Genomic DNA, 23,355 nt, shown 5'->3' on the forward strand with positions numbered 1-23,355 from the left:
AGACCCCTAGCCTGTCTGGGTCTCTTTGAATGGCAGCACAGCCTTCTGGTGTGTCAACCACTCCTCCCAGTTTTGTGTCATCAGCAAACTTGGTGATAGTGCACTGTTCCCTCATCCAGGTCATTGATGATATATTGGATAGTGCTGGTCCCAGTACCAACCTCTGGGGGACTCCACTAGACACAGGCCCCCAACTAGACTCTGCCTCATTGACTACAACTCTCTGACTTCTTCCCTTCAACCAATTAGAGACCCACCTCACTACTTGGTCATCCAGACTTCCTCTCTTTAGCTGTGAGGATCCTGTGGGAGACGATTTCAAATGCTTTACTAAAATCCAGATAAATCATGATAGACCACATCCACTGCACGGCCGCCATCCATCCACCTGGTTATGTCTTCATAAAAGGCTATCAGGTTGGTCAGACATGACTTCCCCTTGGCAAAGCCATGCTGACTGCTCCTAATGACCCTCTTATCCTTTATATGCCCAGAGACAACACCAAGGATAAGTTGTTCCATCACTTTTCCAAGGGTGGATGTGGGGCTGACTAGTCTGTAGTTTCCCGGGTGCTCCTTCTTGCCCTTTCTGAAGACTGGAGTGACATTTGCTTTCCTTCAGTCCTCAGGCACCTCTCCTGTTCCCCACGACTTACCCAATATGATGGAGAGTGGCCTAGCAATGACTTGTGCCAGCTCCCTCAGCACCCTTAGGTGCATCCCACCAGGGCCCATGGATTTAGGGATGTCCCTATTGCCTAACTGACCCCTAACCCCATCCTCCTCAACAAAGGCAAACTCCTTTATCCCGACTTTCTCTGGGGCTCAGGGGACTAGGGCTCCTGAGGACAGTCTCCAACAGTATAGAAAGAGGCAAAGAAGGCATTCAGTAACTCTGCCTTCTTTCTATCCTCTGTCTCCAGGGCACCCACCTCATTCACGAGAGGGCCTACATTGCCTCCAGTGTTAGTTTTATCTACAAGGTATTTAAGAAGCCCTTTCTGTTGTCCTTGACCTCCCTTGCAAGGTTAAATTCCAAGGAGGCCTTAGCTTTCCTAGTTGCCTCACTACATCCTCTCACCACAGTCTTACATTCGTCCCAAGTGGCCAGCCCCTCCTTCCATGATTTATATACTCTCTTCTTCCACTTGAGTTTGCCCAGCAGCTTCCTGGTTAACCATGCAGGTCTCATGGCTCTCTTTCTTGACTTCCTGTTGTAGTGAGTCCACAGGAGGGCCACAAAGATGATCAGGAGGTGGGAGAACGTTCTTTATGAGGACAGAATGAGAGAGTAGCATCTCTTCAGCCTGGTGAAGAGAAGGCTCTGGGGAGACCTTATAGCAGCCTTCCAGTGCTTAAAGGGGGTCTGCAGGAAAAGACGAAGAGAGATTCTTTGTCATGGAGTTTTGTGATAAGACAAGGGGTAACAGTTTCAAACTGAAGGAGGGCAGATTTAGGTTAGATATTAGGAAGAAATTCTTTTTTTTGAGGGTGGCGAGACACTGGAAAAGATTGCCCAGAGAAGTTGTGGAAGCCACCTCCCTAGAGATATTCAAGACCAGGTTGGACAGGGGTTTGAGCAACCTTGTCTAGTGGAAGGTGTCCCTGTCCATGGCAGGGTGATTGAAAGTAGACGGTCTTTAAAGTCCCTTCCAACTCAAACCATTCTGTGATTGTATGATTCTGTGATTCTATGAGTCTATGTTGCGACTTTCACAAAACTTTTTTTTTTCTCTGAAACACTTGATCAAACAGTATAAGCCTGTACCATTTTTGCAAGATTTTATGTCATGATTCCATCTGTGCTATCAATAATTACATTTCTGCCTGACACAGAATTATATATCAGGCATTAAACTATGCCAAATATTATAGGAAAGTATCAAATTCATAAATTCAGGATTTGCAAAGACAATGTAAAAGATTCACACAGTTTACCTACCTAAATGAGTAAAACTGCTAGAAGAAAAAATGCTAGCTTCTTTCTTTCCTCTGTGTTATATTGTGTTGTGTGACATACCGCTGTTTCTAAGCCAAACTGATAGTTTCCACATGTACTTTAACACAAACCTGGATATTTTGTATTGCAGAGACTTCTCCAGGCAGAGCCAGACCTGGACAGTTTCATATCCCTCACAGCTTAGCCCTGATCCCCGACTTTAGTCAGCTGTGTGTTGCAGACAGGGAAAATGGTCGAATTCAGTGCTTCAGACTGGAGACTGGGGAGTTCATAAAAGAGATCAAGCACAAATCATTTGGAAGAGAGTTGTTTGCAGTTTCATATGTTCCAGGTAATCTTTTTTGCTGTTCTTCAGATTTCAAGTTGTTGCTTTATGCTGGTATGTCACAGTACACAGTGTTATTTCATGAAGAGTGCTATAATGTTGTCTTAGGCAGATATTTATTCTCTTTCAAAACAGACCTAATGTAGTGGAAAAATTTAAAAATGTTCTGTGTAAGCCTGGCTGGATTTTGTGGTCCATTCCTCGCCTACTCTCCATACATCCACAAGCATATTATTTAAGGATGTCAGGAAGCAGCTCCTGACCTCTTCTTTGTAGTATATCTTTCTATAGACTTCTTGCCCATGAGTTTTCCTAGTTCCAGTTCCAACTGGCTTGTTTTGTCTGCCTTTTTGACCTCATGTAGTTACAGGCTACAGAAGCTAACTACCCACTTTATATTTTAATTTTTACAAGTGACCCAGTTTTATTGAGTGCTTCTCAGTCCCAGTATTTTGGGAGCTAGTGAATAACATTTCCACACTCCCCATATATGCTGCCTCATTGCCTTCTCTCCAAAGTGGCTCTCTCCCCAGCCACTTTAATCTCTCTCCATAAACCATTTACTTCCTTCAGCCCCTTGACTATTGTCATTGCCTTTCTCTTCTAGAATCTTTAATTTCATTAGAACCTTTTCGAGATGCTATACTGGATTTACCCTGGCTGTAAGCCATGTACCCACCACAGCCACTCTATCACTTCTCCTTGGCTAGACAGGGGGGAAAGTATAACAAAGGGCTCATGGTTTGAGGTAAGGGCAGGGACATCACCTGCATCTACCATCCTGGCCAAAACAGACTCGACTTGGGGAAATTAGTTAAATGTATTAACAAAAAAATCAGAGAAGAATAATGAGAAATATAAACAGATCTTAAAAATAACGCCTTCCCCTCAGCCCTCCCTTCTTCCTGCGCTTAACATCACTCCCAACTCATCCATCTCCTCTCCCACCAAGAGGCACAGAGGTAGAGGGAATGGGGGTTGCGGTCAGTTCATCAGATGTCATTTCCACCACTGCTTCTTCCTAGGGGGAGGGCTCCTCACTCTTCCTCTGGGCCACTCTGGGGTCCGTCTTGTGGGAGTCATTCGTCACACACTTTGTCCAACGTGAGTCCTCTCACGAGAGACAGTTTGTCACAAACTATGCACAAAGGGTGCAGTCCTTCAGGGGAAACTGCTCCAGTGTGGATCCCTGGCAGCATCGCAGAAATCCTGTCAGCCAGCCTGCTCTCTCTCTCTCTCCATGGGCTACAAGTTCTGGCAGCAACCTGTTCCAGTGCAGGCTTCCCACAGGGTCACAGCCCCCTTCAGGCAGCCACCTGCTCTGGTGTGAGGTCCTCCATGAGCCACAGGTGGACATCTACATTCTGTCACCTCCATGGGCTGCAGAGGGACAACCTGCTTCACCATGGTCTTCGGCACAACCCAGGGGAATCTCTCCTTCAGCACCTGGAGCACTTCCTCACTCCCCTTCTTTGCTGACATTGGTGTCTTTTGCTCTTCGCTTCTTGTTCATTAATGGGTCTTTAATTTAGCCCTGTGACAATTCATGTTCTTTAATAACTTCTGATGCACAACCTTGTCAAAAGTTTTCTGAAAATCCAAGTATGTCTACAGAATCCTCTTTACCTGAGTGCTTCTTCTGCCCTGTCAGAGGTAAACCACAATTTCCACTTAGAGAAGCCATGCCAATTGGTTTCTCATAGGCCACACTTTCTTATGTCTTATTCTTCATTATGGATTCTACCATCTTAGTGGGAGTGGAAACCAGAATTGTTGACATGTAGTTTCCTGGCACCCTTCTGAGCCCTTCCTGTAGATGGGCATTACTTTGGCTGTCTGCTAGCCTTCTGGAGGAGTGGCTGTTTGCAGTGCTGGGTTACTCAGCTTAGCCTGAGCTCATTAATTTCTCATTTGTCTTGTATTAACATCCAACTTGTCTAGCACCTTTTGTGTACCTCCTTACAGTGGAACTGGCTCCTGTGACCTCTTTGCTACCAAAAAATCTTGTCAGAATCTCCTCAACTTACTCAACAGAAAAAAATTACAAAATCTGAGCTTCTCTGCCACGGGCCCCTCATTCCCGTGTCCCCCTTTCACACCTTTTCCTCTTGTCATCCTACTGATTCCTTAGCTGACTTTCTGCTTTTGATACCTTTAAGGAACTTCCCATTCAGACCAAGCATCCTTAGCAAAGTATTCTTCAGACTAATTTTTTTAATGCTTTCACATTCCTTTAACTAAGCTGTATAATATTGCCTTACTTGTTCTTCTCACTTCGGCAAAATGTGCATCTCCTAAATGCCCAACTTTCATCTGTTATACCTGACTTAACTTTCCTCTGGTGATCTTGATTCCTGTTGGGTTACCTTTCTGTCTGTCTCTCTCTCAGACAGCCTTTTTTCATCTGTACTATTACAGTTCAGCTGCACTAGTTTGCTATGTGTGTAGACTGTTAAAGCAAATCTAATATTGTTGCAGGTGGTCTCCTCTTCGCAGTTAATGGAATGCCTTATCCTGGAGAGGCAGAACCAGTGCAAGGATTTGTGATGAACTTCTCTACTGGAGAAATAATTGATACTTTTGTTCCCCTTAGAAAGGTAGAGTATGGCACAAAGTGCCTGGTGCATATAACTACATGTATGAGAATGTTGGTAACATCCTTTTTCTCTAATTTTCATAAGACTATTACAGGAAATAAACATGTTTTTAATGTAAGGTGTACAAAGTGAATTATTTATAATAGTAGCCTAATAAAGATACTGAAATTTTGGGTCTTAGTTTCTACATGTGGCACACATTCAAAAATTATACTACCCTTAAGATAATTCCTACAGATAAATGCCTTCAGTCAGGAAGGGCCTAATTTCGTGCTGTTAGACAGTTTTTGAAAGCTAATTTAAGAGAAAAAAAATAATTACTTGAAATATTCATATATTTAGATGCTAGTAATTTGTCAAAAAATAGAGTATATTCCTAAAGAGAAATAATACTCAGCTGTATGGTTACATCCCTTCTTTTTTAAAAAAAAAAATCAGTGTGGAAGTTAAGACTAAATGTCATTCATACAGTATTGTACATAAAAGTTATGTTTATTTTTTTAAAAAGTTTCCAGGGATGGTCTTAGACTAAAGAATTTCCCATTTCTGGATAACTCATATACTCCTGTTATTTGCAGTCCAGTTGTAAATTATACTAGAAAGAGTTATTTTTTTTCTGGGAATAGCAAATAGCTCTGTTGTGTACAAACTGCCAAAACATAATTTTGTGGGCTTGAAACCAAGATTCATGAATTTTTAAATATATTTCACAGGATAAAATTGAGTGCAAGAATATGAATATAAATAGTATAAATATAAAAATAGTTTAGCATAAATACATCAGATCATCTCCATGTTGTTATTCCTGGAGAAGGCAGACATACAACAGAATTCCTCATCCTTCACTCATGTTAGGTCTTCGTATCAGCACCTGCTATATTTTCCAGTCAAAGGACTGAATATGACAAGTCCAGGGTTAAGAAAGCCTTATGCATGTGTAGACACTTAAGAGTGATCTGTGACTACTTATCTTCACAGAGCTTTGAGATGCCACATGATGTTGTTGCTTCGGAAGATAAAACAGTATTCGTTGGAGATGTTCATGCCAGAGCAGTGTGGAAGTTTGCATCCACAGAAAGTACGTTATTTTTGTTCTCAGTGTCACAACTTCACATTTTTTGTCTTCAGTACTACTTATCTGGTACCACTGGCCAAGAACTTTGTGGCTTAATGGCAATGACTTAGGTATACTACAAGCCCTGCCTGCAGAAGTTCTGTCTTACTGCTCAGTTTTCATTAAAAGACAATTCTTCAGCACTGCTGCATGCTCTGTCAAAGAAGAGTCCTTAGTGCGAGTTCCTTTGTCGTAGAAGGAATCAAAATGCATTTGCCTCATGGTAGATCTATCCCTTGTCGTGTCAGTACCTGCTTTAACAAAAGCATGACGTGTAGCATTTTAGTAATTTTAATGTATCATTTGCTGAGAAGTCATCTGCTTCCTTTGAGGTTATTATACAGAGAACTCCCAGGGGCTGAAGTGAGAACAAAAGTCAACTTAAAACTTATATTAATTTAATTGGGAGTATTTACTGTTAGAAAATTAATCTAGTATAATTTACAGTCCTGTTTCCATGAAGTGGAAGTATCCCCCAACGCAAGTAGCCTGACTTCAGGGGGAGGGACTTGGTTAGTCAGACATCCGTCTAGTAAGAATGAGAGGGAGATCAGATATTTTACAGGAATAAAAATATAATCTGGTGTTACATTATATTGGATAAAAAAAATGTATGAGAGAGATAAAGCCTCAGGCTTCAGGGTGTTAGTCAACCAGTAAGAGTCTGCTGTTATAAATTAACTTCTGACTAAGCTAGTTATTCCATATTTGTTTATAATTCATGGATTTTCTTCTGCGGCATCTGGCATCAGCTACTCTTAAGAACAGGAAACTGGACCAGATAAATTGTAATTCTGATTGGATATGGATTCTTCTGCCTATAGTAACCTGAACATGAACACTTCTAGGCTTTTATACAAAAAAAAGTGAGAGCAAAAAATAATGGAATTATTCATCTCTTATAGGTTAGATGAGGAAAGTCCTTGTATATCATCCTCGTTTGTAGGTTTTGCTGGAGTATAAAACCACAATAGCTAAAGAGCCTTGATTCAGCCAGCCTTTAATCCGTCATGACTTTGATTATAATGAACAGTTTATTTTTGTGGATCTCCCTGAACCTTTACACATGCCCATTAAATCTCTCTGTGGCATAAGAGTTAATTATTGCGCACATGTTTCATGCATCAGACTTTCTTATTTCCATGGCCTTGTGAGCTATTGGATGGTTTATATTGACTGTCCTTGGTGAAGTTCAGATGCGAATATTTTTGTTTACTCTAGGATTGTACTGTACATTTGAGAACGCTAGCAGGAAAATGTCACTGAGTGTCTTTATGAAATGTCAGTTGTTCTGAAGAATAATTTTGTTTTACAGAAATGGAACATCGGTCAGTTAAAAAGGCTGGTATTGAGGTACAGGAAATAAAAGGTTAGTCTGATTCACTGTGAAAATGAAGGAACCAGTGTTTTCACATAAACTAGGACTGCTTCTGCCAAGTTGAAAGGAAAAATATGAAGTAGTTTGTTTTTATTTTTCAGTGTTCCATACAGATAACATGAGCTGGCATAGGAAGCACTAGAAAGCAGCCTGTAACAGTGTTACCTAGTAGAAGCTATTTTACAGCGAATTTAAACATTTCATTATAAGTAACGAAAGCGCTTCACAGACACTAAGATAAAAATTTAACTAGTGGATTATTTCCATACCACCATCTGGTATGGTACAGATTGGTATCTGTGTCAGCTCCCTTAAATACAGAAATAGCTCTGAAATATAACTGTGATAGTTACTCTCTAGCATATTTCCCCCTATTCTACAACCCTCAAACACACACACAAAAAAACAAAAAAAGAGTTATTTTAAATGGCAATTGGTTTATCTCTCTGCATAATATTTCAGGACATAGCCTTGCCAGTCACACCATAGGGCAAAAAGCATTTTTTTTTTTTAATTTAGATTCATTTCCCTAAATTCGCTGCTTGCCTTTTTTTTTTCAATTTCTCTGCATAAAAATGAAAAAAAAAAAATTAAAAACATGTAGAAACTTAATATAAGGACATAAAGAAATGCATGTAGAGGAGATTGAAATGGGTAAAACATCAATTTGGGAAGATGAAAAGTAGTTTTAACCATTTGCATTATTACATAGGTCTTTTAATTTGAAGAACAGTACCAGGCTACCAGAGAGGCCTTTATAAAATGTTCAGACACTCTTAACTGTTTTTCTTTGGTTGAATTCAGAGCTAATATGGTTTGCTTTAGCCATGTATATGCACACACAAGAAAATACCAAAAGATCCCAACTGCTAGGCATATAGAAGTAGAATAAAGGAGGGTGACGTTGTAAAGCAATGAAATCCCTATTGCTAAAACTGTTATCCTTCTATTTTCTCTGTATTGGTACATCAGTCCTCCTAAAGCGCTCAAAAGGCAAGTATTGACATTACAGCATCCACAGTACAACAAATCTAATGATATATTAATGCATCTTGGCTTACTTTAGGAAGAGAGCAGACTTCCAGTGTTGCAGAGAAAAATGCAATAGTATCACCAGCGTAAGAAGCAGTTCTGAAGTAACGATCTGTAAAGAGTACCTAGATTGAAACTAACACGCACTAAACTCCACTTGAAGAAAATAGATAGCCAATGGACTTTGTGTCACTGTCTGCTTAAGAAACAGACAGGAGTAGCCTGCACTTTCACAGCCTCCTCGTGACAGACTGTTACTACTGCTGTGAAGTGAGGGAAAATACATGGAGAACATGGTGGAAGGAAATTGCTTTTGGCTATAGCTACTACTTGAACAGACAGCATGTTATCATTGTTATCATTTTATTAGTGATGACAGTGATATTGTTGTTATTGTTGTATTAGCTTTAAGTGTCAAATGAAGCATTTGCTATTCTTTCAGAACAGAACATCGTTTTAAGTTTGATACAGATTCAAAACAGAGCTGATTCAGAGTGTGTTTCTTATACAGCAACTTCCTAAGACACGCAGTCAGACTTCAAAATGTAGAGCTAGATGGTTTTACTCGTTAAAATCACAAAGCATGTGATCCTTCATACACACAGAAAACAGCATGCAGGATTTTATTCAAATATGTGGGTTTTTTCTTGTAGGTCAAGAGGTAAAAAATTTAGCCAGGAATGATTGACTGTGTTTTTCAAAAGCTCTCTAGATTTACAGAACCAAAGCTCTTTCATGGAATGCAGCAGTTCTGAAAATCTAACTCTTTGTCACAAATTTATTAAAAGTAACTTTAAATGCTTTCTTTTTTACTGATGATAGTACGGCATATACTGGATTTCAGTATTTCTTGTAGAAGTGTTATTATCAAAAGGAGATGTTTTACTGATATTAAATCACACACCTGTTTTCATATATTTTAGTTTTTCCTGTATTTTAAGTGCTAGGTATTTTTAAAGACAAAACTATCACTGACACTTTTCCCCATTTGAGAAAAGAGGAGGGCACCATTGATAGTGGTATTATTCAGGCTCTCTCTGCCTTACGTTTGGAATAACATGAGCAAGAGCTAAAAATGTCTCCTTAGGTGCTTGTCTTTTATTTCCTTGTTACTCAGCACTTTGGGTATTCTAATTTGTTCTTTCCTTTAATGCCTTGTTCTATGTTGCTTGATGCATCTGGATTACATACTGAAATTGTCTTCTTTTTAAAGAATCAGAAACAGTTGTAGAAGCCAGATTGAAAAACAACCCAGAATCAACAGACCCTCTAAAGAAGCAGGAAAAACAACATTTGGTCCAGCAGACCAGCACTGGAGTTTCCTTTGTTCTTATTACAACACTTCTAATTATCCCTGTTGTTGTCCTGCTGGCAATTGTAGTATTTATTCGATGGAGGAAGACAACTCTCTATGGAGGTAACCATGAGCATCTTTAGAGAACAGGCTTGTATTATTCCAGTTCAAAACATCACTGAATACTGAGGGACAAGGGTATGAGGAGAGGCTTACAGTCCCTTTACCCTTCCAGTTACTGTGTCACTGCATGCGAACTAAAAACCAGAACGCGCACAGCAGCTGCATCCCCCTATGCCTGTAACATTGCATTTCAAGCCAGCACCTTTCACAGAACAGTGAAGGTTTCTAAAGTTTCTAAAACTTTAATTGGTATCACAATGAAAATTCTTATCTCAGAAACAACTAGAATGTATTCATGTTATTGTCCAGAATACATAAATTTTAATACTCTAAGAATATTTTGATTTTCAGTTTGGGATCTTCAAATTGTTGAGAACAAAAGACTCTGTGGGTGTTATAAAAGATATAAGCAAAATGCAAACAGATAACATTTAAAAGAGGTTATATATCACTGTTCACTACTACCTTGTGCATTTTGTGAGTCAGACATATTTCCGTAATGCACCTCCATCCATTGCTGAGACCTTTAATTAGTACTTACAGTGCTATGTAAATTTGTTCTTAATTCATATTATATAACAGTATTTTTGAGAAACTGATAGACTGCAGTAGGAGTTTGATCATTGCACTTGTTATTTTGTAATTCATAAATAGTTTTATCAAGATACTCTCATCAAGATAAGAAAATGTACATGGAATAGACAAATTATATGATTCTGCTACTGGCTAGGACATGCTGCGACAGAGTAGGTAATTCAGTGATCTGATACTGCTGTGCAACTGATTTCAGTGTGCAGATTCCTGTGTCTTTGTGTTCAAACACATTTAGCACATCAAGTGTGCTGATGTTCTAGACTACTGCAGTACTGCCGCTAATGGATATGATCTATAATAACATCTTTGCATTCCATTTGTATTCAAGCAGTGCTTGAATTTACTGTGTCAAAGAGCATGGTACATTTATATTGGTAAAAGTAAACTTGCACAGATTTATGGAAACTGAGTAGTATATAGGAAAAGACAGTTTGGTCATGGCATTTAGTTTTTCTTTAGTTGAAGAATGGAAAGAGTTACCAGGAAGGAGGATATAGTTTGTGAGGCAACAGAGAAAGTTCTTTCAAAATGCCTAGAGAAATTCATAGATCACTGGCTTTCAGAAAGCCATTCTTCTCTGAAGGGAAACTATACCACTTCAGATGTCAAGCTGTGTTTTGCAGCATGCTGAAATGTAATTGTGCACATTATAAATGACAGAGTTCTTGTCTTTCCTGTAAACTCTTCACAGAAAAATAAATGAACAGTTGAGGGAATTAAATTCTCAGAAATAACTTAAATGTGAGTTTTCTTAATGGCTGAATTGGCACAAACTGAACATCTGTGGTACAATAATTTTGTTAGTAATTATAATTTCACCTTTATCAAGAAGCTGAAAAGTATCTGTTTTGCCTCCTAGAGCTGCTAATCAATTTGTTGTATGTCTATGCTTTGCACAAGAAAATACAGATAATTATTTAATCATAGAATATGATTTTTTAGCTTATTTTTTGAATCTACCTTGTTTTCCAGCTGGTGGGGAACACAAGCTTGATTCAAATTCAGGCAGAATTTTAGGCAGACTTACAGGTAAGTCCAAGTCATTGTAGAACTCTTAAGAATGCAAACTGGATTCTGTATTTGCTTCTAATCAAGTAACAGATGTGATGGAACTTTCTCAGAGGATGAACTGGGGGTGTTTTGTGGAAACGTCTTTTACGACACTTCATCTGCCATTACCAGCCCACTGAAGAGGATGTGTCACTGCCAGTGGGACAGCAGTAGCTGTTATGAGTTACCTGTGGGTCTGGTGAATGAAATGAAGCACTTTGAGACTAAGGGCAAACTAATGGGAACAAAAATAGCCTATGTAAAGACTTAATAATGGATGCTGAAAAAAATAGTTTAGAATTTCTATTTCAAAGATGAATTTAATTCCTCTTTCAGATCTCTGTTCTTAGCTTTTGTGGCTTATGTGCTGATCTTTAAAAACAGTTTCTGGAAGGACACTTAAAATAATCCCCACTGTAATTTTGAATGAGTAGATAGATTTTTACTCTTCCCATATAGTAAAGGAAACCTTACAGCAAGCCTTTCATTTCCACAGGGAAAGGCGGTGGTGGCCTTAACCTTGGGAACTTCTTTGCAAGTCACAAAGGCTACAGCCGAAAAGGGTTTGATCGACTGAGCACTGAAGGAAGTGATCAAGAAAAAGATGAAGATGATGGCACAGATTCAGAGGAAGAGTGTTCAGCACCTCCACCCCCACCAGCACTTTCATCATCCTGAAACCAGCTTTTGAGTTCTCCATTATTCAATGCAACCCAGGATATCAGATTCCTTTTCCCTGAAGCACGTTTAAGATTTTGTGTATTTAATTGTAAACTGTACTAGTCTGTGTGGGGCTGTACACTGGTTCCTTCAATTTTGTTTGGTTTTAGTTCTGTTTTTTAAGTGCAAGAGTGTATGGAAGTTCCATATCAGTGCTGTTGTTTTTTATGTGAACATCTTAATAAAGCAGACCGTCTTGTAGTTGCAGCACTGATTTAAAGCAGTAGTATTTTCACATCTTAATATGGGGATCTTGTAAATAAGTCTTACTAGCTGCTTCATCAGGATATTTTTCCATAACTATTCAGTTGCCAATTTCTGTTTTGTGCCTTTCCTCTTCAATGTCCTTAACCTGTTGCAGTACAGAGAAATTACAGTGCCACAAGAAAATGAAGCTGCTAAATCTTCTTCTATTTTTTTAAAATCACTAACATTATATTGCATTGAAGGAAAGAAAAAAGTCTCTATTTAATTTTTTTTTCTTCTTCCTAACTTGATGTGTTTCTGGGATGTCTTATTTTTAGATGGTATCACTGTTAGAACACTATTTTCAGAAGTTGAATGTAATTTGTGTAATAAAGTATTCGCAGAGCATTAGCTGTTGCAGTGTACTTGGAATTTTTCCATACTTTTAATTTTTTGTATACAGCTTTTGTATAAATTACACAGACCACTTAATACAGTAAAATTTTTAATGTCTACTGCCAGCAGAGAAAAAACGCTATTTTGTATGGAAGCTGGAAAAATATTTTGCTATGTCACCAGGTTTGGGCTTTCTTTTAAAATACTAATAATATACATACATGTACAAAGACAAGCTTATAAATTTTAAGAAGAAATTTACTTGTATAATAAAACTTCAGGGTGTTTAATAAAACATGGTCACAGCTAAGAGGAAACCTGTGTCTCAGATTAAATATATAAATTAGTCAGGGTAGGCATCTAATACTACCTGATTTTTAGCACTGATTTTCTTGTTTCTCCATGCTTCCTTTTTCATTCATACAGCAGGAGTTCTCAGTCCTCTAATGTGCTTGCTCACTGAACAGATTTGCAGAAGACCTGCTGGTAATTACCCTGGCTGGATGACTCATCTCAAGTGCGTGAATCATTGTGTGATGTCGTCATGTTTTATCAGTCTAGATTGAAGATCGGAGCGTGATTAATCTCCTTTTAAAACCTGTATTATAAGCAGAGTGTACACAGCTGTAATTGCCACGGGATTTTATGAAACAGCTTTCATTATTGTCATTGCAGGTACTGTAACAGGCTATTGCTAGTGTTAAGCTCGAAAAATAGTCCTTAGGTTTCTTGTGGCAGCAGGTTTTGCAAGGTGGGTTTTGAGGGAGTTAGGGTGCTGATAGTGGAGCAGAAAATAAGCAAGATTTTATAAACCTCTTTTTTTATAAACTCTCTGTAACAAAAACCTTGAAATCCTTGACAATTTGTTGTTGTTGTTTTCTCAACTATAGCAAAATCTCCAGGATAGCTTTCTAAAGTGTTGGAGTACAGGCTCCATTTCCTGGAGTATGTATTCAGTGCATACTCCAAGATCCTTCCTCTCCTGTTAATTTCTATCTTCCCCAGTGTTACAAGGAAAATGACCTGTTTCTATCTTGCTTTTGAAAGCAAGGCAGTGTTATTTTTAGCTGTGGCCTGGATTCCTTGTACATAAATAAAAACAAGAGAGTTGGGAAGGATATTCTAAAGCTGTCTGCAAAGATGACAAGTCAATAGTTTACAGGAAGTTTTCAATGTAAGCAACTAAGAAAGCTGTAGTAGCACTGTTATCATAGGTGGTGTGTGTGGCATCAGTTCTAAAAGATCACAGGCTTTTCTCAAAAGTAGTAAGTAAGGGTATATTTTTCTAACACTTTGATAGCTCACATTACATCCATCTGATGTTGGGTGCTCTCTGCTTCCATGGTATTGGGTTGATAAAGAAAATATGCAGCTACCTCCTTCCTTCTTTTCTTTGTTTGATCCTTATCTCAAAATTTAAAAATGCTTTGTCAAGGGAGAAGTAGCAAAACACAGTTTAATTGCAAGGACAAGCTAAACCAGCTTAATTTAGCATTAGTCATAATCTCTGCTCTCTGGAATTCAAAGATTGGTCTCTACAATAATCCTGGGCTGCATAAAGAGAAGCAGGTCAAGGGAGGTGATTCTTCCCCTCTGCTGGCGTGAGACCCCACCTGCAGTATTGCATTCAGCTCTGAGGTCTCCAGCACGAGAAAGCCATGGACCTGCTGGAGCGGGTCCAGAGGAGGGCCACAAAGATGATCAGAGGTATTGAACACGTCTTCTGTGGAGAGAGGCTGAGAAACCTGAGGTGGTTCAGTCTGGAGAAGGCTTCCTGAGACCTTTTTTCAGGATTTCAGAACTTAAAGCAGGCTTGTAAGAGACTTTTTACCACAGCCTGTAGGGTCAGGACAAGGGGCAATGGTTTTAAACTAAAAGATTAGATTTAGACATTAGGAAGAAGTTCTCCTCTGTGAGAGTGGTGAGACTCTGCAACAGGTTGCCCAGAGAAGTTGTGGATGTCCCCTTCCCGGAAGTGTTTAGGGCCAGGTTGGATGAGGCTTTGAGCAATCTGGTCTAGTGGATGGTGTCCATCCTCATGGCAGGGTACTCGTAACTAGAGATCCAGGTCTCTTCCAACCCAAACCCTTCCATGATTCTTTGATAACTGAGTTGACAGGCCACTAACTACTTTCCAGCAGCAAGCAAACTTTGGCACCTCAAGTTGCATCCTCTAATTTCATACAATGGCAGAAAATCTGAACCAGCTTGAAGGCTCTGAATGTTCTTTATCTCTTATTAAAGCTGCATCTTATGAAAACAATGTACCAGAGACTTCATACTACAACAGAAAATTCATGTAAAAAGACACAAGCCTTCTGTAACCATAGTTCTTGTTTTAATAAGCAGCATACTATCTTCCATCTATCAGGTTATGTGTGCACGTTTAATTTAGTTTCAGCAATTATCCCATTTAAGACTCTGTTTTTTAATGAACATAGAATTGCACCGTTTAAGATTTCAAAGACATAACAATAGCTTTCACAAACTGACAATCTTTTCTTAAGCCTTTTTAAGATGGAAGAATCTTGGCTGTTGTAGGGACTGGGTATTTCCTATAGGCTGATGAAGCATCTAAGCACCTTTCCCTGGGGTAGTACTCTAGCAAGTCTCTCCCTGTTTCGAATGGCCTGACATACTGGAAGTCCTTCAGAGTGATGGAAAGGTGGCTGCTGGCTGCTGGCAAGCAGTGAACCAGCTGTGAGGGCAGACTGAGGCAACTGCAGGCTGCCGTGGGGGGGATGCACTGAACTGTAACATGCAGGTTGTCACCCACGTCACCTGAAGGTGTCTCAATTAAATGAAATTATGATCCCAGTTAAGCAGCTGTCCTTGCCACAAGTATCATTAGGTGTAAGCTGATTCCTTGGGAAGCATCTTGACTAAATAGAGTTTTCTAATTAAGGAGTGCACTGTAGTAGTCGATGAGGATTTATAGATCAATGCAGTAAATTTCAACAGCTTCTTGCTTGCCAAAGCTAGATTTATTTATGTTTAATCAGAACTTTTAGGTCAGCAATGTCTGGCATGCTACAGAGGATTAGGATTAATTGTGGGTCATGGTACAGAGAAGGGACTTTGCCGATTTCTATCCTGCCATTCAAATACACATGGGGACTTGTTTGAAAAACTATGTATATGTTAGCAATAATAGTTGCAGGGAGCAAACCATTGCTGAGCAATTCAAATGCAACTTGATTATTTAATTACACATTAGGACATACTTCTAAATTTGGAAGACTGTGTTATGATATAGTTTGTGCGGAGTCATGTCAGGTACTAGTAACTAAATAAATAGAAACCGAACCAAATATCCAGGTCAGTTAAAATTGAGAGGTGAAATTAGGCCACCGTATTTACTGTGTAAAATAGATGCTAGTAAACTCTCGATTTTTATCACTCTGATTTGACTTCACCTGGGATTTTTTAGTACTTAAATGTACAAATGCTTTTCCTCTGTTGTGAATTACCAAAATTTTGCCATGTTTCTTTGAGTTGGGTCTCAGGTTACACACAATGTGCCATGCATAAGGAACTGGAGGGATAGCCTTTTCCCCGGCACTGGTACATGCTTACAGCAACCAAAGTTTAATGAGTACTGAAAAGTGCCAGTTCTTAGGAAGCTGCAAAGCTGTGTTGAATGTTTGCCACAGTTGGCAGTTGTGCACAAGCAGATTATTTTTGTACTGTAACTAGCTCATGTGAAAAGTCAGACACACAGCCTTCACACAATGCAGGTCACATTGCTCCCAGAAATATATTTATACTTCCGTAATTATCATCTGGTTACAGCAAAAGCTGATAATTTTGCTGAGAGTGTAGTGTTTGAGAAGAAAGGCAGAGAAACAGACGGCTGGCCAGCAGTTTCTACAAGCATCGCACACCCACCGCGCCATGGTGCTGGAGAATGCGCCTGCGAGGACAGGCTGCCACCGTGCGACCGTGTCAGCAGAGAGCCAGAGGAAGTCAGGCCCCAGGTGCATGCTCCAAAATAAATCCTTAAAGTCTATAGAATCAAGCATATGGAAGTCAAAAATCTAAAAAATTAAGTTTGCCAGTATCGTACCATAACTATGCACTAGATCCTGTCCTGTGCCTATTTATGCTGCTCTCCTTTTCCTAGGTTCTTAATCTGTGGAGGCGATGGGTGATGTCTTTGACTAGGTAAACAATCAAAATAAATCCGGCGGGGAACCCCATGTGTTATTTACTGCACAGTTATCACTGAAATTCTGCACAAAACGTGGTATCCATTTTCTCATGGGCTTTTCTATTGGGGATTTCCTCACTATGCCTTCTAGCTTTGTGAAGAGCAATGAATATTTTTTTTTCAGTATGTCTGGCAAAGGACATGGTGCCATTCACTTTGTACACAGGGGAAGTGAGACATATAGAGATTAAAGGTATAAATTGTCAAAAACAACTGGTTTTAAGTACTGAATTTGTGAAGTATGATTCGTTTCCTTTTAACTTGCTTACTTAGATACCATTTTATAGTTCAAGGCACTGTTGCTTGCCAACAGCTGCAGCTCTGAATACACTTAACTCTGCTGAAGAAGGCTCAGACATCCTTGTCAAGCACCCGGAAAAAGACCCTGCAAGTAACAACTGGTAAATTATGGAAGATTGTATCCCAATGATCTGTGGACCATTGCACTGGTATCTGTAGCAAGGCAGCACTGCCTGGCAGAGTGGGAATGCTGTTTTCCTACTACCTGTCTCCTTTATTGGCATAGCAAATTCTGCTGCCAGTGCAGCAAGGTTACTGCAGATCCCTTCATCACTGTAAGATTTTGCATAGCACCAGGGTAAGATGGACTGCACCCCACTGCAGTCAGGAGCCCTGTAGGAAGATAAACACTTGAATCTATCCTGAGAGCCTGCAATAACGCTTGCTACAATTGGGTAAATAAGTATGCAGCTCAGGCAACCTGAGTTCACTTGTGTTTGCAGATGTGGTCTTTGTGCATCAGTAGAGAGATGGAAAGGAGAACTGACTGGGAAATGCATCTCTCAGGATTAATAGTTCCTGAATCAAATCTTCCAAAATTAAGTTACCATCTGGTTACTTCCAACGATAAGAGCCTTCCGTCTCAAGTTAAAGCTTTCTTTCCAAATGTCTATATAGTTTGATTACCAAGATCTAAACAGCAGACCAGGAGGTCTTCTCATATATGTAGAAGAGTGCAGTACAAATTTCCTGAAGATACTGCTAAGTCCTGTTTATTTCTGTCAATTATGGCCTTCAGCCTAAAATAGTATCCGTCTTGGTGACTTCTAACATAGCATTTCCTTTTGTGGAATTCACAGGTGAGCAGCATACCCTCAGGCCGACAAATGATGACAGCTGCCAATGTGTTTTGCTGAGTTTCCATCACTTGGTGAGACTCCAGAGCTCATGTTTTATTTCTAGCTAGTCCAGTAAGTTAACTGAAAGCATCCACTCCAATCCAAAAAAAATATTCCATTTCATATTTTGAAAATACCAAGGTTACTATGCAAAGATTTTGATGCTAGGTCATTAATGATGTCGGATGAGAAATGTCATTGATATGAATGGTGCACTCAAGAAAATGAGTAAAGGAAACTTTCGTGGTTCTCAAAAGTGTTATTTCCAGACGATATATTGACTGTGAAAAGTAAATCTTGACTCTTTGGTGCCCCCTAGCAGGGAACGTTCAGTTCTATGAAGGTGAAGGAGAAGATTTTAAAAATGTCTGTAGCACACAGAAGGGGCAAACACTACACAAATTTCAAGAATTCAGACAGCAGACAAAAGGTTTTCATTCCACAGTGAAACACGCTGAGTTTTTGTACGGAATTTTTCACTAGCAGATGTTTTTAAGGTGTTTTTCATGAAATTGTGAGATGGTATTTAGTGCTGCTAGCAGACCTAAAGGATAGAACATTTACAGTTCTGTTCTGGGAGGTGTAAATGTGAACTTTTATGCTGTACTCCTTTCTACTCCTCTCCTCTAAACAACTTACCATAAGGGGGCACAGACTATGTCAGAAGACAGAATTTATAAGAAATCTGTTATGTATTACATATCCTTCGGCTATTGCCCTATCATACATCAAACCTGTGTGCTAGTGATAAAGAGTACAGATGAACATTTGTGTATTTATCTGACTTGCCTAAAATACAAACCAAAAGTAGGCAAATCAGAACTCACTGAGGTCACAAGCATACACTGAACAACTTTTCACTATGGCAAGGGTGCACTGAAGAGACACTAAAGCCTCCTTATTAACACAGTAGATCAAAACTACCAGGAAGCCTGAATAATCATTACACATTATGTTAAATGTTTCCTGTTTTGCCCATATCCTGTCACTGCAGCATTTTCTTTCTCTCCAGCATAGTTATAACAAGTGCACTGAGCTTCACCAGAAAACAGCTCTGCTGTACTGTGTGCAAATAAGGAACCGATCAGTTGAAATTAAAAAAAAAAAATAAAAAACACCAAAAAAACCCACAAGAGGTTTTCTCTTGCACCTAACACAGCAGAAAAGAATCATGCATAGAGCTTCCTTATTCTTTGAGTTTAACCCTGATAATATTTTTTCTTTTTTGCACACACTACATATATATTATATGTATGCACACACACAATGTATCTAACAACATAGCAAATCCATCCTACCAGAAGATGTCACTTGAGTCAATTAGTGGAAGAAACAAAGGTACATATGGAGGAGGAGGGGTTGGCTTGAAGAACCTAGGCCTCTGTTAAACATTAGCATAGGAACAATTTAGGCTGCCATGTCATTACTACAACATGAACCTGTCGATTCCATGGCACACAGGACCCAAGAGATTATTGTCTTTATACTAAAATTCCAGTGGAAAAAGAATGCTGTACAACCACAGTGCTCATTACTTGGGGAAAAAAAAATCAGACCGCTGTTCACAACTAATTCAGTCACATTTACAGGTGTGTTCTTTCTGGTGTAACTAGTTTGACAGGATCTCCTGGCATTTTTTTAAAAAACAAGACAAATATATTTCACTAAGCACACTTTCTTTACTTCCTTGACTTCACTAGACTGATGACTATAAAGGTCAGTTGTCCTCAGGGGACAGTACAGCTTGGGTGTGCCAGCAGCTCACAGAAAGATGAGCTTCTCAGCCTGTGCACGTTTGTCAATGCCAACACAAAGCTTGTTCACCTCCAAGTGCTTCACAGAGCTCGTGTAGAGGAGGAGCCTGTTAAGCCAGCATCCCCAACTGCCTCCCAGTACCCTCTTTATAAAAGTCCTGATGCAGAAAAAGTATATACATAGGACTGGATTTTCAGAAGACACAAAATATTTTCAGTATTTTTCATTTTAAGACAGGATACACAGACCATAGGACTTGCTTTGAGAAACCTGGTCTCCGTCTCTCAGAGAAGGAGCAGAGTATCATTGGTCATGGGCTAGTAAGGAGGGCTTTAAACTAGAGCTGATGGGAGAAGGGATTCTCAATCCATCCCACTGCTACTGCTCTGCGGCCGGTGCCAGTAATAGATGCCCTGGGCCTGGGCCTGGAGAAGGATCACAGGTCAGTAGCAGATCATCTGAAGTGCATGAGAATGGAATTTGAGCCAGTAACTCAGCCTCAATGGGGGCCCAACTTAAATCCTTCTACACTAATGCACATAGCATGGGAAACAAATGGGAGGAATTACAGGCATGTGCACGCCTGCAGGGCTATGGCATTATTATGGTATCATTGAGATGTGCTGAGATGAGCTCGATAACTGGAGCGGGGGACTGAACGGATACAAGCTCTTTAGGACAGATGTGATGACAGAAGGGCGGGCGTCCTGCTCTCTGTGTCAATCACCAGCTAGAGTCCATGGAACTCCATCTGGGAAAGGATGAGGAACTGACCAAGAACTTATGGGCCAGGGTTAAAGGGAAGGCATGTGTTGCTGGTAACATAGTGGGGATCTGCTACAGCTCACCTGACCAGGAAGACCAAGTGTATGAGGCCCTCTATAGACAGAGTGGAGCTGCTTCATGTTCACAAGCCCTAGTCCTCATGGGGAAATATCTGTTGGAGGAAGAACCAGCACTAGCAATCCAGAAGGTTCCTAGAATGCATTGATAAAAATTTCCTGCTCCAAGTGGTAGAGAAGCCAATGAGACAAGGTGCCATGCTGGGCCTTGTTCTCACCAACAAGGAGGGGCTGGTGGGCAACATGAAACTCAAGGGCAGACTTGGCTGCAATGACAATGAAATGGTCAAAGTCAAGGTCTTTAGGACAACAAGGAGAGTGCACAGCAAGCTCACCCGCCTGGACTTCAGGAGACCAGACTCAGAACTCTTCAAGGATCTGCTTAGTAGGATTCCATGGGATAAAGTCTGGGAGGGAAGACGGTCCCAAGAAAGCTGGTCAGTATTCAAGTATCACCTTCTCTAAGCCCAGGAGCAATGCATCCCAACAAAGAGAAAGGTGGGCAAGGGTTCCTGGAGGCCTGCATGGATGAACAAGGAGCTCCTAGACACTATTACTTGCAAAAAGAAAGCCTGCAGAAGTTGGAAACAGGGACAGGTAACTTGGGAAGAATACAAAGACATTGTCCAAACTGCCAGGGATCAAGTCAGGAAAGCTAAGGCCCAGACAGAATTAAATCTGGCCAGGGACTGCAAGGGTAACAAGAAAAACCTTTACGTCAGTGACAAATGGAAGGGAAAATGTGAAGCTCCCACTGACTGGAAAAGGGGAACCATAACCCCCATTTTCAAAAAGAAGACCCGGTAATCTACAGACCAGTCAGTCTCTTCTCAGTGCCCAGCAAGATAAGGGAGCAGATCCTCCTGGAAACGGTGCTAGGGCACACGGAAAACAAGGAAGAGCTTGGTGGCAACCAACATGGCATACTGTACATTGACATAGCGTACATTAGATATTAATTTCTGTATGAGTTAAGTATCTAATCAACCTTGAAGATCACATCTTGTTACCTAAGATTTATTGAAAACACTAAATAAATAGTACTTTCCTCCACCTCTAAGTCACACAACATTTGGTAGCAAAGAGGGATAGCACTTCTTCAGAGAGCAAGATAAACAAATCTTCCAGTCTCAGATAGAAGAGTTGCTTAATTTTCAAACTCATTTTTTTGCTAGTTTTCTTCCTCTTCATGTCAGTCTCCTATAAAAAGAACTAACTTACACTCATCAGTTTTCCAGATGAAGTAATTTCTGTTCAGCTGCCTTCTAAGCAGGAAGTCCAGAGAAGTAACAGGTTAAGTATTTCAGAGAATAATAATACCACTACTTCACCTTTCCTAGACCACCATCAGTGGAAATCTCCACACCTCTACTGGCTCTAGGAAGGTGCAACCATAAAGAAAAATAAAATTTTGTGAAGAAAGCCCAGATGAATCCTGAATGCTTTCAAGACTTTTACACACCTGGGAAATTAACCTTGCTCACCCTGGCCGAGTTTTGATGAGGTACGGAAGCAGCTGATGGCATCATAGTTTCATGTGCACAACACACACACACATGCACAGAGAATGTCAGGGGTTGGAAGGGACCTTGAAAGATCATCTAGATCACCCAACCCCCCTGCCAGAGCAGGGTCACCTAAGGCAGCCACACAGGAACACGTCCAGGCGGGGTTTGAATGTCTCCAGAGAAGGAGACTCCACAACCTCCCTGGGCAGCCTGTGCCACTGCTCTGTCACCCTCACAGGGAAAAAGTTTCTCCTCGTGTTTTTTCAGAACCTCCTAGGCTCCAGCTTGCACCCATTGTCCCTTCTCCTGTCACTGGACATCCTTGAGAAGAGCCTGGCTCTGTCCTCCTGCCACTCACCCTTGACATATTTATAAACATTTATGAGGTCACCCCTCAGCCTCCTCTTCTCCAAGCTGAAGAGACCCAGCTCCTTCAGCCTTTCCTCATAAGGGAGATGTTCCACTACAACATCACTATGTACTTGATTTTGGCAGCTTTACTGTTCTGCGAGATCTTAGAGGCGTGGGTTAAGACTAGAAATTAAAAGCTGCAAAATTTGAGTTTACAGCTTCTCAGAAAGAACAAGAAACTTTTATAACATTAAAAGGGGGACATAAGCTTCCCTAGAGTGAAGGCAAAATTTATATCAAGTTGCTTAGCTTATAATCATCCCTCAGTATTTCTGCACAGTAGGAATGAGTCATCTAAGGATTAATGAAAAGGTTATTACAGTGAAATGATGCTTTGTGCATGTCCTGAGAGGGTAATAGTACAGTATGGCCAAACTGCCATTCTACCAAAAAAACCCCGCAAATACAGATGCATGACGAGAATATGTGCTTTTACTAGGTTGTGCCAGTACTTTCAGTCACCAAGTGCTTCTCAATGCCCACATAAATTAACCGCTGGACAGCTACAATGTTCTTCAAGTAATACAGTAGTTGTAAGTGTTTTGGTAACAGAGCAGTTCCTTCTTAATGTCCATAAAAAAAACCCTAAAACAGTAGATACCTTTAGTACTCTAATAAAAGTGGATTTGGCTAAGGATTTTTGAGTTACTACATTTCTTGTTTTCAGTCAGCCACAGAAATTCCGAACTATTTGGCAATGAAATGTGTTATGAGACTACGT

The 23,355-nt window shown here is 40.1% G+C and overlaps 1 protein-coding gene across 1 annotated transcript in view; it reads left to right on the top strand.

The window, feature by feature from the left end:
• Positions 1 to 12,781, top strand: part of PAM (peptidylglycine alpha-amidating monooxygenase) — a gene marked incomplete at its 5' end in the record, with an annotated part of 66,130 nt that extends 53,349 nt beyond the window's left edge. The window contains 7 exons of the mRNA XM_009876614.1: positions 2,091 to 2,291; positions 4,764 to 4,882; positions 5,861 to 5,960; positions 7,312 to 7,365; positions 9,620 to 9,823; positions 11,390 to 11,446; positions 11,964 to 12,781. Of these exons, the coding sequence (XP_009874916.1) occupies positions 2,091 to 2,291; positions 4,764 to 4,882; positions 5,861 to 5,960; positions 7,312 to 7,365; positions 9,620 to 9,823; positions 11,390 to 11,446; positions 11,964 to 12,145 (917 nt within the window). The remainder of the gene's footprint in view (positions 1 to 2,090; positions 2,292 to 4,763; positions 4,883 to 5,860; positions 5,961 to 7,311; positions 7,366 to 9,619; positions 9,824 to 11,389; positions 11,447 to 11,963) is intronic.
• Between the last annotated feature and the right edge of the window lie 10,574 nt (positions 12,782 to 23,355).

Source organism: Apaloderma vittatum, unplaced genomic scaffold (genome assembly GCF_000703405.1).
Source record: "Apaloderma vittatum isolate BGI_N311 unplaced genomic scaffold, ASM70340v1 scaffold449, whole genome shotgun sequence".
Taxonomy (NCBI): Eukaryota; Metazoa; Chordata; class Aves; order Trogoniformes; family Trogonidae; genus Apaloderma; species Apaloderma vittatum.